Source organism: Cricetulus griseus, chromosome 8, assembly GCF_003668045.3.
Source record: "Cricetulus griseus strain 17A/GY chromosome 8, alternate assembly CriGri-PICRH-1.0, whole genome shotgun sequence".
Taxonomy (NCBI): domain Eukaryota; kingdom Metazoa; phylum Chordata; class Mammalia; order Rodentia; family Cricetidae; genus Cricetulus; species Cricetulus griseus.
In genome coordinates this window covers 35942225-35956846 of record NC_048601.1, presented here as the reverse complement: position 1 = coordinate 35956846, position 14622 = coordinate 35942225, and the positions used below count along the sequence as shown (strand labels likewise).

Below are 14622 nucleotides of genomic sequence, written 5' to 3'. Positions count from 1 at the left end.
TTCTACAGCCACACTGGTGGTCCATTACACCTGGGCCTTCCCCCCTCGTTCTATTGAGGACATCCTCATGCATGCTCCCTTCAGAGCCCAGTGTTGGCCTCCTTTAGGTAAGCAGACTTTTCTGTCCTGCCAGCCACTCCCCCCAAAAAAAAAACACACAGGGACGTATTAATTATAGATGCTTGGCCGATAGCTTAGGCTTGTCCCCAGCCAGTTCTTACAACTTAAATGAACCCCTTCTATTAATCTGTGTACTGCCCCAAGGCTCGTTTACCTCATCTATGAACTTCCCATGTTCGGCTTGTTGCTGTCAGACTCCACCCTGCGTTTTCACTGCAACTTCCTAGTCTGGCTCTCCCACCCACCCAATCTCTCCCTTTATCAGCCAATCAGCTCTTTGTTAACCAATGAGAGTGACACACATTTACAGTTTACAAAGATTGGTCCACAGCAGGTCCTGTCCTCAAGTGTTTTTCTCTGTAGCTTATTTGACTCAGCACAGCCTGCTCTTTCTTGCCTAGATATCCACTGCAGGAATCTGCCGATGGGAGCCCTGCTCCCTACCTAAGTGTCCAAGGCAAACATGTCTACTTTTAAAGAGGCTCCAGGACCTAGATGCACTGTCCACACCTGTGTGGCCACTGCACCATCCTCAGTGCCAACTTTATGAAATAAGGGATCCTGTAGTTTATGTTGAATTTGCTAGACTTTTAAAATACTTTCAAGGCTTAGACATACTTGAGATCAACTAACTATAAGATGCCCACGCATATACTCAGTTACAATGATATGCAACTGTAAATACAAGTTACTTCTTAAGACCAGATTTGGAAAATGGGCTTTAGTCCTGTCTCCCACACCCAAGTCGGAACTTCAGTTGCTAACATCTGAGATGGTGAGATGTATAACCCTCGCCACATCCCAGCTGGTGCTGTATGAGCACATTCTTCAGAGCTTGACAGTGACAGCTGGGTTTAGGATCTTTGCTCTCCTTCTCTGGAACCATTCTACAAAAAATTTATAGCAACAAGGCTGGTTATCTGAGGCCTCTGATGGCTAAGTGGACTTCTGTGAGATCTCTTTGTAGTTTGGGGCTCATGCCTTTGTCAGTCAAGCCCTCAACATCCCTCTATCCCTTCACAGAGGCTAGTTTACACTGATGACAGAAAGTTCACTGCTCACCAGCCCCATGCCACCGTCTTCTGAAACCCAAGGTTCCTTTCTCCCTCAGAATTGCAACCCTTGAATGTGAGCTGCTTCCTTGGTGGGCACATGGAGTGATGTGTCTGAATTGTAGACACAGATTGTATAGAATCCCATGAATGGCACTTTACTGGAGCTGTCCTGTAGAAAACTGATTACTGGCAGAGAAACACCTGTTTTTTAAGCTAGTGGCTTTGAAATGGTGTGTTTTATGGGCTTAATCTTTTATCTGTCACTCTGTTGATAAATTGATTAAAATGAATGTAAGGTAGTGTGAATGTTTATCACGGGGTATAGCAGGGTAGATACTGCCATTTTTCTCTTTCAGCAGAAAAGAAAAAATCTAAGCACTTCAATGTTTACTATTTAAGCTCATGTGAGTAGAGCCCATGAAGGATCACTCCACCCTCCCACAAACACTGACTATCTCCTGTGGTCTAGTCACTCCATCGAGGCAGTACCAGCCCTCGCCTTACAGAGCAGTGAGCTCCTGAGAATTAGTTCCTCGATTCCCCTGGTGTCTCAAGCTGTGACTGAACTGGGGAGATAGCTCAATTGGTAGAATGCTTGCCCAGAGCCACATAAGTGGACCTGGTGGTACATGAGTTCAGGGTCACCTTAGCTACATTATGAATTTGAGGCTTCCCCTGCCCCCAAAATATAGATGTGCTAGCATGTGGCTTGCCGCCTTTGTTTATTTTGCGCCTGGTCCTTTCGTGGCTTCTCCTGCAAGATCGCCTTAGCTGAATGAAGTCAGTTTAATGGGCACAGTTACTGTGTCAACTGATGTGAGACTTGGGTCTCACAGAGTATTGATTTTCATTTGAAGCATACTAACACCCTCTATTATGTACAGCAGAGGTTGGCCAACACAGGTCCAAAGTCCAAACCCAGTGAGCCACCAGCCCATTTAATGGGCATACAGCTGCATCTTTTCCTTTGCATACTGCCTATGGCTGTCTGGGAAGTGGGCAAGGATAGTTACAGCAGAGACCATATGGTTCACAAAGACAAAAATAATTAGTATCAGAAAAGACTGACTCCCAGAAAAATGCTGAGAGCACGTAGTAGATCAGAGCAACAATAGTACATTGTTCTTACTTGCAGGGATGTTCTGAAAAGTGCATGCAATATATACCGATAAGATCAAAGTGGTCCAGGTGAGAATGAGTCTGGCTAGATCTGAAATGAGTCAGTCACCCTGGATCTTGCTATTCATTCCTGCCCCTCTGTTCAGAACCTGAGTATGAGGCATGCTATTTAGGAGAAAGGCATCATGGGCAGAAGGAAGTGAGGTGAGAGAAGGAAAAGTCCCACTTTGCTAACCAGAGGTGAGAAAGACCGTTCACATGTACAAGCTGTAACATCAAAAGGATAGAGTTGGGTGGGGCATGTGGCCAAATGGCCTTGCCTTGTACAGTGGGCAGCAGCTACCACCCACTGCAAGCTGGAAGAGACATAGGGGTATCTTCCATAAGCTCACAAACTTGAAATGGACTGAGGAGCCGTTCCTCATCTTTCATCCATTAACAACCCCTTTACGAAAGCAAATTCACACACCTGTCCATAAAAATGCCAGAACAAGTGGGAACTTGACATTTGTCTCGATTTTAGAGTGATTGCAGACAGTTTTGTTTTTCCAGTGTAATTCTCTTTGAACACAGCATGGTATGAGGTACCTAGAGCAGTCAAAGACTCAGAGACAGAGACCTTGGTGGCTTCAAGGGGTGTGTAAGCTGGGTGGGATTTCAGCTGGGCAAAATGAAACATTCTGGTATAGGCTATGCAGAAATGTGAATTATTCAGCGCCCCTGAATGTGTGTAACCTAAATATTACTAAAGTTTGTTATGTATGGTTTTCCCTAATCTGAAACAAAGCTTCTCAGCCATATAATTTGCCCGGACAATAACTATAGTGGCAAAGATGGAAGCCATAGTGGCAGTTTCAATGGTTGTAGTTAGGACCTTAAATTGGAAGCCTACTTTCACTTATATTTAATTTTACAGCAATTTCCTCTTGTAAGAATTAAGAGTTCCATTGTGTTAATTACAACTTTTCTAGGCTAGAGAGTTGCCTCAGTCAGTAAAGTGCTTGCCACACAAGCATGAGGACCCGTTTGGATCCTCAGAACCAGCATAAAGTCAGACGAGGGAGCCCATACCTGTAATCCCAGAGAAGTGGAGATACCTAGGGCTTGTTGGCCAGAGCATCTAGCCAAGTTGTTGAGCTCACATGCAGCGAGACACCTTTTCTCAAAATAATCTCGGTATTTATGAGTCAGAAGAAGCCAGATCTCTGTGAGTTCAAGGCCAGCCTGGTCTACATAGTGACTTTCAGGCCTGTTAGTACCACGTGAGACCTGTCTCAAAGAAAGAAAAAAAGAAAGACAGGGAGGCGGGGAGCAAATAAGGAAGATTCCTGACATCAACCTCTGGCCTCCATACTCAAATCGTTATTAGTTCTACCCCAGGCAGAGATAGCAGCATGAAAGAATGTCTATGGGAAAGATGACATAAAAGATGGCTCTTCTCATTTCTACCCTTAGAAGTAACTCCTGCTTTTTTCCAATGTGCATCCTAGGAAAGAAACCTTGATTGGTTCCCCAGGATGAGAGCCATGTCCCTGGTCAGCAGCGATTCTGAAGGGGAACAGAACGAGCTGAGGAACCTGCAGGAGAAGCTAGAGTCCACAATGAAACTGGTCACCAATCTTTCTGGCCAGCTGTCGGAACTAAAGGACCAGGTAAAGAAGGGAAAAGCCACACCTGGCCCCACAACCTGTACACATCCCACTCCCTGTCACACACCTCAGATCTGATGGAGAGATGGGCAGTATTCATGCTACAGTGTTGAAGCATCTCCCTGCCATAGAGGGGTCTGGGTGTCAAACAACAGACTCACACCCTCAGTCTCTTCCTTTGCTGTCCTTGCCCTCTGTGCAGCTGGGTCTCTGTGTCTGCACTGCTAAGGGTATTAATTTTAAATATGGAAATGACTTAGATGAAGCATTGACCAACAAAGACAACACGCTTCATACAGCTGAACCCTTTGGGACTTGACTCACATATGAGAACATATGCACCTAGTTCTGCTTTAGCTTCTTAGCCCTGTGATTTCTCAAGTGTTTACCCAGGGTTTTAAAACTCTACATCCTGAGAGAAGCTGCCAGTCTTAGGAGGCCTTTCTAGTCCTTTCAGAAACAGGGCTCCCACCCTGCCCCTTGGAACACACAAGTTGACAAGAGGTGACAGATTTATACCAACTCTAGCATATTGTCCTACACAAACACACCTTGGATGCCTTAAGAACATACCAGTCACAGGGGAATGTAGTGATAGGTGCCACTCGGGGTCAAGAACTTGAGACAGGGACAGTGAGCAGTCTCACTGGGACAACCACACACCAACAGACACAGCTCAGCATCTTACATTTGTTTCTGAAGGCATTTTAATCAGTACCGGAGACAAGATGGTATGTCCTGCACCAGCGGTAGGTACCCAACAAGCCCTGCCCTGGGTCAGTGGCCCTAGGTGACCTATTACTTGTGTGTACTTCATAACTACAGAAGAGCTGGCCTACAATAAACGCATCTTGGGGACAGTTTAGAGAGCATTTTTAACAATTCAGCTTTCAATTATATTTTCTTTCGAGCTGAATTTTGCCCATCTGTGCCCTAAGATACCATTTGGCTTCAAGTTCTTTTCCCTCAAATGCTCTAAGATGCAGATAATGAAAGACCAATGAGAAAGGGTGGCCTTGCTGATAGGAGAGCTTGGCAACCTCCTAAAGTGAATAATAACTTAAATAAGTAAAGTAATGAAGATTTAACTAGAACACTTCCCTTTTAACCGCCCGCCCTCCTGCGAGGCATCTAACAGGTGTCTTACAGGACCCAGCTGACTCGTGAATACATCGAAGGCTGTGTCTGCCTCTATCCCTCCAGCCCCTGAGAGCCTGGGAACCTAGCAAGCTTTTTTTTTTTTCCCCTCCCCTTGGGATAGCTGTGGCATCAAGAGGCTCAGTCAAATCAGATGTTTTAAATTAGGTGCAAAACAACAAAATCTTAGACTTTGATCCAAGAGTTCTCCTGCACTTCATGCCTGGGGTATCCGAACTGCTACTGCTGGGGCCACCTAGCTCTGCAGTGTACCTATCCCTCCTCTCATTTCCTCATGACTCTTTTCTCATTTTCATCCCCGGAAGCTCTGTTAATGTGAGCAATAACAATCCGGCGTCTCCAGTTTGCCGAGGAGTTTCTTAAAATATGTCTGAAACAAAACTGTTACGTTTTTGAGCGTTCCATGGTGGTAAAACCAAGTCAGCCCTTTCCATCGGGCTCTGTTGAAAATCCTTGTTCATGTAGTGCTGAGTCTGTCACCCAGGGTGACTCAGAAGCTGCCTCAAGCCCCACTTCACAAACCGGTGAGCCATGTCCAAGGTGTGAGGGACTGAGGAAATGCAGCAAGAATGGCAGGTGTAGGGAGACACGCACGGGTCACCTTACCAGTTCCTGGTTCCCTTGATATGGACAGCAAGGAGCATAGAAGGCTCTTGGGAAATGTATCCCCTGGCGCATCACAGCATGAGGGTGGGAAGCCCCGATCCTCCCGTGTTGGCCTGCTTTGATGTGTTCAGTAGCTTTGTTTTGAGTTTGCTCTGTTTTGTATTCAGTTTGCCCTTTGTGATTAACTTTTAAATTTCCTTTTCCTTGCTTTCTTTTTCTTCTTCTTCTTTTTTTTTTTTTTTTTTTTTTGGAAGAACCTTACTATTTCATGGTTCTGAGGACACATTCCCTGTCATATGCACAGCAGAAACTCGGCTTTTGTAAACTTAGGTTGGAGTAAAGCTATTTCTATTGCACTAACATTTGACTACAGTAGACTATAAGATTCATGAACTCTCCTTAGACCCTGTGTGGTTTCAACTCTTCAATTCCCTGCGCTTCTCTCATCAGTTTTCAGTTTTCAAGTTGGCAGTTGGAACCACTCTTTAGAAAGCCCTTCCCCTGTGAGTGATTCTGAAATTGAACCATTTTTTTTTTTCTTGGAAAGTGTTATAGGCTACAAAGAAGCATGGAAATGCAATAGCACATTTTGAAGTTCTTTTACCAGGATTTAAACTGTTTAAGTTTCGAGATGCTCAGAAATACAGACAGGGAAAAAAAAATAGACCACAGTTGCTTTGGGGGCAGGGAGGTAGAAATTGCTTCCTTGCTGTAACTCCTAACGAGCCTGTAATGCATCATCTCAGAACCAGCCTGAAGAGTTTGAATGCTATTGGGTTTGGTGTTAGACTTTTAAACATGTTTTTAATGTGTATAAGAACTCCTAGTGACATGTTACAGATTTGGTTCTGGCCATTGCAGGAATTCCTGTCCACAAAAGGCAACAAAATGGCTTAAAACCTAAAAGCCCCACAAATGATTCAGGAACAAGAAACTCAGTCATAGATTTTTTTTTTTTTTTTACTGCAGCCTTGAAAGACGGCCATTCACTGGGAAATCTAAAAATTGCTTCATCCCGTAGCTATTTTGTAGATGTTCTGACCCAGCAACCAGCAATGGAGCGAGCAATGGTCATTTAAACATGAATGACTTTAGGTTTTAATCTTTACTGGGCTTGAGATCTTTGGTGGTTGTTTTTCTAAACTACTAACTGGAGAAGTCCTTGTGAGGATATTAGTGAGAACATGATTACTGGTGTCAGGTGTTCAGTCTGACTGGATTGCTATTCTAAGTATTAATGATGCATCTCATCTCCAAGTTTCCCCTCCCAAGAGATTCTGAATACTAAATGTGATTCTCTTACATCCTTGTTCCAAGGAGGAAGACTAATGTAAGAACTTCATGATTTTTTTTTGCATGTTTCCTTCATAATGCAAAAGAGCAAATACTAAGCAAAAGGTTAATTTTCCTGAAAATGTGACTGGCTTTCTACAGGACAGTGACCCATAACTGTCATGCTAGGAATGTAAGAAGTGCTTGAACATCTAAATTATATTAGCATGTTGCCTTTTTCATGAAAGAGACCCAAGGCATCTGCCTTCTAGGACCCTGTGTTTAGCAAGAAACAAAGAGAAGGCGTGAATGAAGTTCCCTGGAACACAGAGGAGGCTGGCCCAGCAGTGGCTTAGAGTGAGAAAGTGGTATAGCTTCTGTAATCATACAAGCAGGTGGCTTCTGGGCTGGCAGAGAACTACAGGAGGGGCCTTCCAGGAAAGGAAGTGGCATGAGCAAACGCATGACAGCGCATGGCATGCTCAAGGAATGGCAATACACTCAGGTTAACCCAACTCCTCATTTCAACCAACACTCAGAGGCCACGTTTGCCACACACAGCACTAGCTATTAAGGTTACAGAGGCAAAACGTGTTTACCTTCTAGAACTAGCTGTCTCCCACCAAGACAACAAACAGGAGAATTACACTTAAACACAGTATGTTGTAGAAGGCTAAACTGGTTTCAGTGGGAAGGGACAAAGGCTCTCCTCACAGTGAACTTAGGGGAAAGATTCCAGTCATGGCCCCACAGCCTTCTCAGGGTTACTCATTCCTCATTCAGAGTTTGAGAAGAGTTTGCCAGTGAGATGGGACTTAGCATATTAGGAGGGTACCTCTGAGGGGCTGAGCAAAAATATAGAAGCAGTATAATTGTCTGCAGCAGACCCTGTGTTTGGGAGGGTTGTTTTTTTTTGGGGGGGGTTGTTTTGTGTGTTTTAACTTCTGAGCATTTGGGGCTCATCATTTGAGCCTGACTGACTCTACAGAACCACAGGAAGGAATTCTGGTTACTAGACTTCACTAGCTATTTGGAATCTCAGTAACCAGGATGTTTCTCCATGTGTAACTGGAAGCTTTCCCGAGAGTGTTAAGATCTGTTCTGAGCCAAACTAAGGTATCTTCTGTGCGCTGTCAACAAGCCTCCTTCCTGTGCCCACTTTTAATGACTTCATAATCACCGTGCTGCATCTAGTGTTCTCGTGCAAGGTCTTTTTTGACGTTGCTTCCATCTGATTTATAAAGCTGTTGAGGAGAGCCAAAAGGCAGCACAGAGACGCTCAAGGTAATTTCTGTATCTGCATAGCCATGAAGCACTGCCTGGCTTCAGCTGTCCATCCTCAGCTAAACGGAGACTCTGAGAATTTGTAATGTTCTACAGCTAGGGCATTTCACATGACTCGGGTACTTAGGTGTGACTCTGATGGAGATTTTATCAGGGGTCCGTTTTGCTCTGGATGTCCAGTGAGTACACTGTGTGAGATTGGGATAGATGTGGGTCATTATTTCTATTTCCTGACAAAATAATAGTTACACATATAGTGAGTGGTGCCTTATGGTAAGATAGACAGACAGGTTGTATGTGTGAAACGTTTGAATGGAGCTAGTAAAGACAGAATCTATTTGGGTTAAATGGCTTCCTCCTGTCTAAAAGGCCAAAGTTGATGCAGATCACACAATCAAATGGTATGCTGTTATATTCTCAGCTGCAGAGAATCGTCTCTAAGACCTGCCATCATGTAAGAAAAGGAAGCATTCAAGTATATGATAACATGCTCAAAATGTACATGGCTCAGCTCTTCAAAACAAACAAACAAAAAAACAGGCCAGCAACATCTTCAGCATCCAGAAACTCGTTAGAAATGCATATTTCTGGGCCCCCACAGCAGACCCAATGTATCAAACTGTTTGTGGTATCCTTTGTCTATATTTTTATGGTTTTGCTCAGTGGTTGTGGTACTGAACCATTCTATGGAAACAATCAAAATCAGATACATATGTATTAGGACTTGAAATGATCAGGGCTTAAGAACTGGCCAGTAGCCTACAACACTGTGGGCCTTTCTGTTTATGAGGGAGGAATATGATGTGCTGACCAGTTTAAATGGAAAAAAAAACAAAAAAAACCAAAAAACGAAAAGTAGACTAGGACCAAGAGGGAGGGAGGGAGCCATTGATGGCTCTAAGTGAAGCCAAGAACTCACTTGCTAAAGAGTAGAAAGCTTAAGACAGAGTAACTGACTTACCGAGCAGGGAGAAGGCCAGTAGTGTATGTAAAGGTTCCCTCTGTATGGGCCAGCTTTGAGCTGTAAGGTGTCAGCAGTTTCATAAACATGGACATTTTTAGGAAGTACCCTTCTACAGAGAGTGAGCATGCCAAGATTTCTAAGTTCATTTAAATACTTGGAATTATCAAGATTATGAATAGATCCCTTCACAAGATTGCCTGTCTAGAGAGCAGTTGAAGTGAACAAACCTGAGCTCCCCTATCTGAACTGTCAGACTATAAGATGAGCAGGTAACTAGCATGCTAACGTAACAATGAATGTAACCCATGTGCCATGTGAAACATCTCCTTCCTCGGATGAACTCATGAATGTAAACTTTGGAGGCTGGCTAGAATATCTTCATTCAGTTCCTTATAAAACCTTCACTTAAAACCCACGTGGAAGGGTTCAATCTTTGCTCATCTGTTCGTCTAAATTATAATAAAGTATTTCCATGGGAGCCCAAAAAATAGTATCTTGGGCTTCAACTGTTAGGTGCTCTGCTTTGAGAAAGCAAACTATAGCCACTTTAAATTGGAACCAAAGTAAGTGTACTAGGTATGTACCGGAAATCAGTTGAGGTGAAAACTGAAACCTAAGCATCCTGTATGTGACACTGTACTAAGACATCGGCATATGCCCTGAGCTTTCTGCCCACCAGACAGGAATTACCTTCATTACACAGACTAATGAACAAATTGGCAGAAGATAAGTAACATTTGAGATTGAGTTAAATGACTGTCTGATTCCAAAGTTTATATATTTTTTTACTGTCCTACCCTAAGCCTTATGCTATTTGCACATAACTTCATCTAATATGTATTCATACAGCCTTTTTATCATAGTTAACTTGTGAGCCTCAAGTCCAGAAGTAGTCCCTACAATGCTAAGAAAACTCTCAATGCAGAGAACGGAGTCCTAAAATACCCAGGAGAAAGCTAGAGGCCCAAGTGAGAGCTCAGTCCCCACAGCCAGAAGAAAATCAGCCCCTCACTTGGGGCTTTGAATGCATTTTTCCATAGGGACCAACACTGAGAAATGGTCTCTCCTGATGAGATCCGAAATCCAGTGCCTGCTCACAGCACTGGTGGCCAGAACACTGTTTGTGTAGCATTAGTTACCCTGTATCTTGGGGTTGTGAGGACCTCTCTTCTTTCTGAGAAGAACCAGGTAACTTTTTTCTGACCTTGCAAAATCACTGAGGAGAGGAACCCGAGACCCCCTGAACAAAGTGTCAGACCCAGGGATTCTAAAAACACCGCTTTCCTATATAATGATGTGTCGTAATCAAAGCAAGCTACCATTTTCCAATGAGTCTCTGCATCACTTGGAAATGGTTTTCAGAAATAATCTTGAAGCTGGTGCTTCTTCTCTCTTTTGTTTCTCTGTGAAACAAGTAGCAAGCAATACTTCTGACGAATGTCACCCTGCATGATGGGTCGCAGAATTCCCCGCTCTGCGGAGGAAGATGCCCTTTTTGAAGCAGTGTGTGTGTGTGTGTACACTATTTGTAGAAAGTGGGTTTCAGTATAACCCATAACCACAGAGGTAAATCTATGGTTCAGTGTGTGACCTGACGTACAGGAAGTGTCTGACTGTAATGATGAAACTTTTTAACTTTCCAGATGACAGAACAGAGGAAGCAGAAACAAAGAATCGGCCTTCTAGGACATCCTCCTCACATGAATGTCAACCCACAGCAGCCAGCCTAAGCAAAGGAGATGGGGGGGACTATACTCACCCTCTTTAAATTATTATCAGCATTGGGTATGGCCCATTAGTTCTCATTCGCCCACTAAGGTTACATGTGTGCTTAGTACATTTGTAAATACTCAGTTTTGTATTGTATGTATATGATTGCTACTCTCAGAGGTTTGGACTTATGTATTGTAATTAGCTCTGTTGGCATGGTGACTTGTCACTAGTGCCAAAAATATTAAAAATGCCTTTTTTGGAAGGACTACAGAAAGTACCTGATTTGCACTTGAACCAGATTATAGATTTAAAAGTATATGACATGTATTTTGTATTTAAAACTAGAATAGCCAGTATTTATGTTTTTTATAAAACTGTGCAATACAAATTATGCAATCACCATAACTTTGTAATTCCTGAGTGTCCTACAGGGAGTGCGCGTCTTTGAAGCTGATATGTTAATACTTATGTAATAAATGGTTAAATATCAAATGATGCTGCTGCCAAAATTATATTAATAGCGAGTTTCTGGCCCCTGGGCAATTTTGTACCTTATAATTATCCTACGGTTATGCTGTTTTTCATTGCTAATAGCATTGGTGCCCTGTCTCCTAGTGATAACTCCAGGTCTGTGAACTGTTCAAACAACATTCATTTTAAGAAAAGCAACTTTAGTTTTGAGAATAATTTTAAGCTTCAAAATTAGTCATTTAAGGTATTTCTTTAAGAGAGCGATGTTAGAGGATAACACTTTAGCTTGGAAAGAAGTCAATGAATTTTTTAAAGGGAACTTTTTCCATGACATTTGGGATACAGCATATTGCTGGCCATTAAGTGTCATCTCCATGGTTAATTTTGATGTCACATGATAGTCAAATGAGTTAGTGATGGTTTCTAGATTTTCTTCATCGAAACAACATGATACTGTAGGTGAGAGGTTATTACGAATATATATATATATACATCCACATTAAGACAAAGTAGGAGCTATGGCCTTAGGATGCATAGCTGCCCCCTTACGGGGCATAGTTGAACACTGACAGTGCTGTTCTTCTGAAAGAACCACGTTTTGGTTTTATTTCTATGTCACGTGATTTCTTTTCTGGATGGGTGCAAAGTATAACAGGAAATGTTTTCTACCTGTTGCCTCGTTTTGTACCTGGGTCTCGTTTTGCTAGGCCATCTCTACACAAAAGTTTAAAAACTGAACTGTAAGCAGAGTTCTGAAGCAAGTCAAGTTTGTAAATGCATACATAATTATATTTAATAAATGATGCAGAATACTACATGGTACCTGGCTGGTGGCTTTCATTTGGCGTTTCCTTTGTGACTTGGGTGCGATTCCAGAATTGGACTTTTCTTCCTATTAGGACAAAGTTAAACTACAACTGGTTTGGTTACCAGATTAATTCAGGAAATGCTGACCTAATTTTAGAAAATAAACAATGGTTTATATTCTATGGGAAACCAGTAGAACAAAGATTGGAGGGTACTTCATACAGAATTCATTCTTCTAGGTGACCGAGTGCCACCAGGCTGTCACAGGCACCTGGCATGCTGTGACAAGATCCAGGGTGCTCTGTTTACTGTGGGGATCTTTAACTTGGCATCGAGTAAATGGAAGTATCAGTAACCATTGAAGTTTGTTTGGGTCCACTCCCCCATGGTCAGAGTCCTGTCAAAGTAGACAGTTTATGATGTTTGTGTTGCTAGCTCATTCTTCTAATCAAAATATAGAAAAACTTGTTCCCTTCAGAACCAAAGCTGGCTTTGACTGCTCTTTTTGATGCTAATTTTCTGTGTGTTGGTAAATAGGACTAATTCCCACCCAGCACAGAGAACTGGGTCAGGATTAAATTCTACCTTAGTGGGTAGTTTCATCACTGGTACTTCTACTATATAAATGGGGTAACTTAAATCAATTTTCCAATCAGTTTGAAATTTTTCACCATAAGGTGAACCTTCAAGAGACACGTGCTTTTTTTCCTAAAATCAAAATGGCACCCGTACTCAATCTTACAATACAGCACAGCCAGTAAGGACTTGCTCATTCCCTTGGGCTTTGCCTTTGATCTCTAAAGCTTCCCAACATGGCGAGGCTGGCAGTGTGTGGGGTGTCTCCCCAAGTCCCATCCAGCTCACTGGAAAGCTCTGCATTGACATGTTCAGGTGGCAGCTTTTACAGGTTTGTCGCGTCTCATTTGAATCCTGTCACCAAAGATATAAATCTTCATTCAGTTTGCCAGCTTCAGCAGAAAATAATGGAAACTTAAATGTCACTCCGCCTTACCTGCAGCACATCCTACCCTGGGAAATCAGGTGTCAACATCAAAGCTCCTACAACAGCTTCTGCACGTCAAGCTCCCATGGCCTTTGCTAGGTCACTGGTTCTGCTACATTCTCCCCACAGCATCTTTTTGAGCACCTCTATTTCAGGGATCAAGATTCAGGTCACCCTCAAGGTTACCTCCCAAGATGAAGGAGGAGCATGGCCACGCTAAGTATTAAGTATAGCAGTGTAGTGTTTATGTGCAAGAAAGCCTCTGGGACTTTGTGTGCTTAGACATTTGCCACCACACCAAATCAAGGTTTTGTTTTGGCTTGGGGGGGGTTTGTTGTTGTTTGGTAGGTTTGTTTGTTTGTTTGTTTTTGAGACTGGGTCTCACTTAAACCGTCTACCAAACCACACAGCAGGAATGAAACTTAAAAAATGAGACCCAGAACCTCAACAGGGAGAGTCACTTGCAAAATAAACAGACATCTCCTGACTTCTGCAAGACAGTGAGTTCTTCCAGGTCAGGGGCTTCCTGCCTTCCAGAACAGGACTAGCCTATTTGAGCAGTCATCCCCTTCCCACCTTTATTCCTGCTTGGAAAACACTGCCACTTGATCTTTCCTTTCAAATCTCTTTCGCAAGACAGTCTCTAAGCTAGAAAGGACTAAATGTGGATACCGTGTCAAGACCGAAAACCCTGTGGCAGAGATAAGCAACAGGTAAACTCTTAACATATCTGCCTTCCACACTACAAAAGCTAGTACAAGACCTCTTGCTTAGCCACAGCTTTCAAAAGCAGAGCCAATCTCAACTCAATCAAAGCAGCTGCCTCCAGATGACAGTACTCACCTACACTGCTGTCCCATCCTGTCCCAGGAGTCAGGGTTTAGCCAACTCCACTTAGTTCTGTTCACTGCACTGATCACTTGTTAACCAACTGGGATGTCGGAAAACCCCCATAAAGATTTCGATTTTACAGAAAGTACCCAAAATTCCACTGATTTTGCATCACAAAGTGGTGGTTCAAGTAGAGTTTTGAGTAAAGCGCCATGTGTGTGGTTTTTGTGGGTGGCTTTAGCTAAGAATGACTATCGGAGCCCAATTACCTGAGGGGAGAGCTATGACGGCAATTTTAATTAAGACAATTACGATCATAACAAACACTTGTCCACCCTTAGCAATGGAAGCCATGTGTAGCATCCCATAGCCAATTCAGGAATACAACCAGCCTTCAAGCTCAACATTCCCAAACCCAACAACATGGAGAACTTGAAAGAACAATGCTGCCTTGTACACACCACAGCTCAGACCGTAAGATGGACTCCCATAATGCTGATCTTCTGAACTCATTTAGTAAAAGTCTCTACGTAACTGGAGGGATGACTTGGGAAAAAAATTAGCAATTAG

General features: G+C 43.0%; 1 protein-coding gene across 12 annotated transcripts in view; it reads left to right on the top strand.

Annotated features, from left to right (window-relative positions):
• Itpr1 (inositol 1,4,5-trisphosphate receptor type 1) overlaps window positions 1-12231 on the top strand; it is a 342412-nt gene extending 330181 nt beyond the window's left edge. For all 12 annotated transcript variants that reach the window (XM_035448428.1, XM_035448429.1, XM_035448427.1 and 9 more), the window contains 2 exons: window positions 3785-3946; window positions 10871-12231. In XM_035448428.1, the coding sequence (XP_035304319.1) occupies window positions 3785-3946; window positions 10871-10957 (249 nt within the window). In that variant the 3' untranslated portion in view covers window positions 10958-12231. The remainder of the gene's footprint in view (window positions 1-3784; window positions 3947-10870) is intronic.
• Window positions 12232-14622: the final 2391 nt, after the last annotated feature.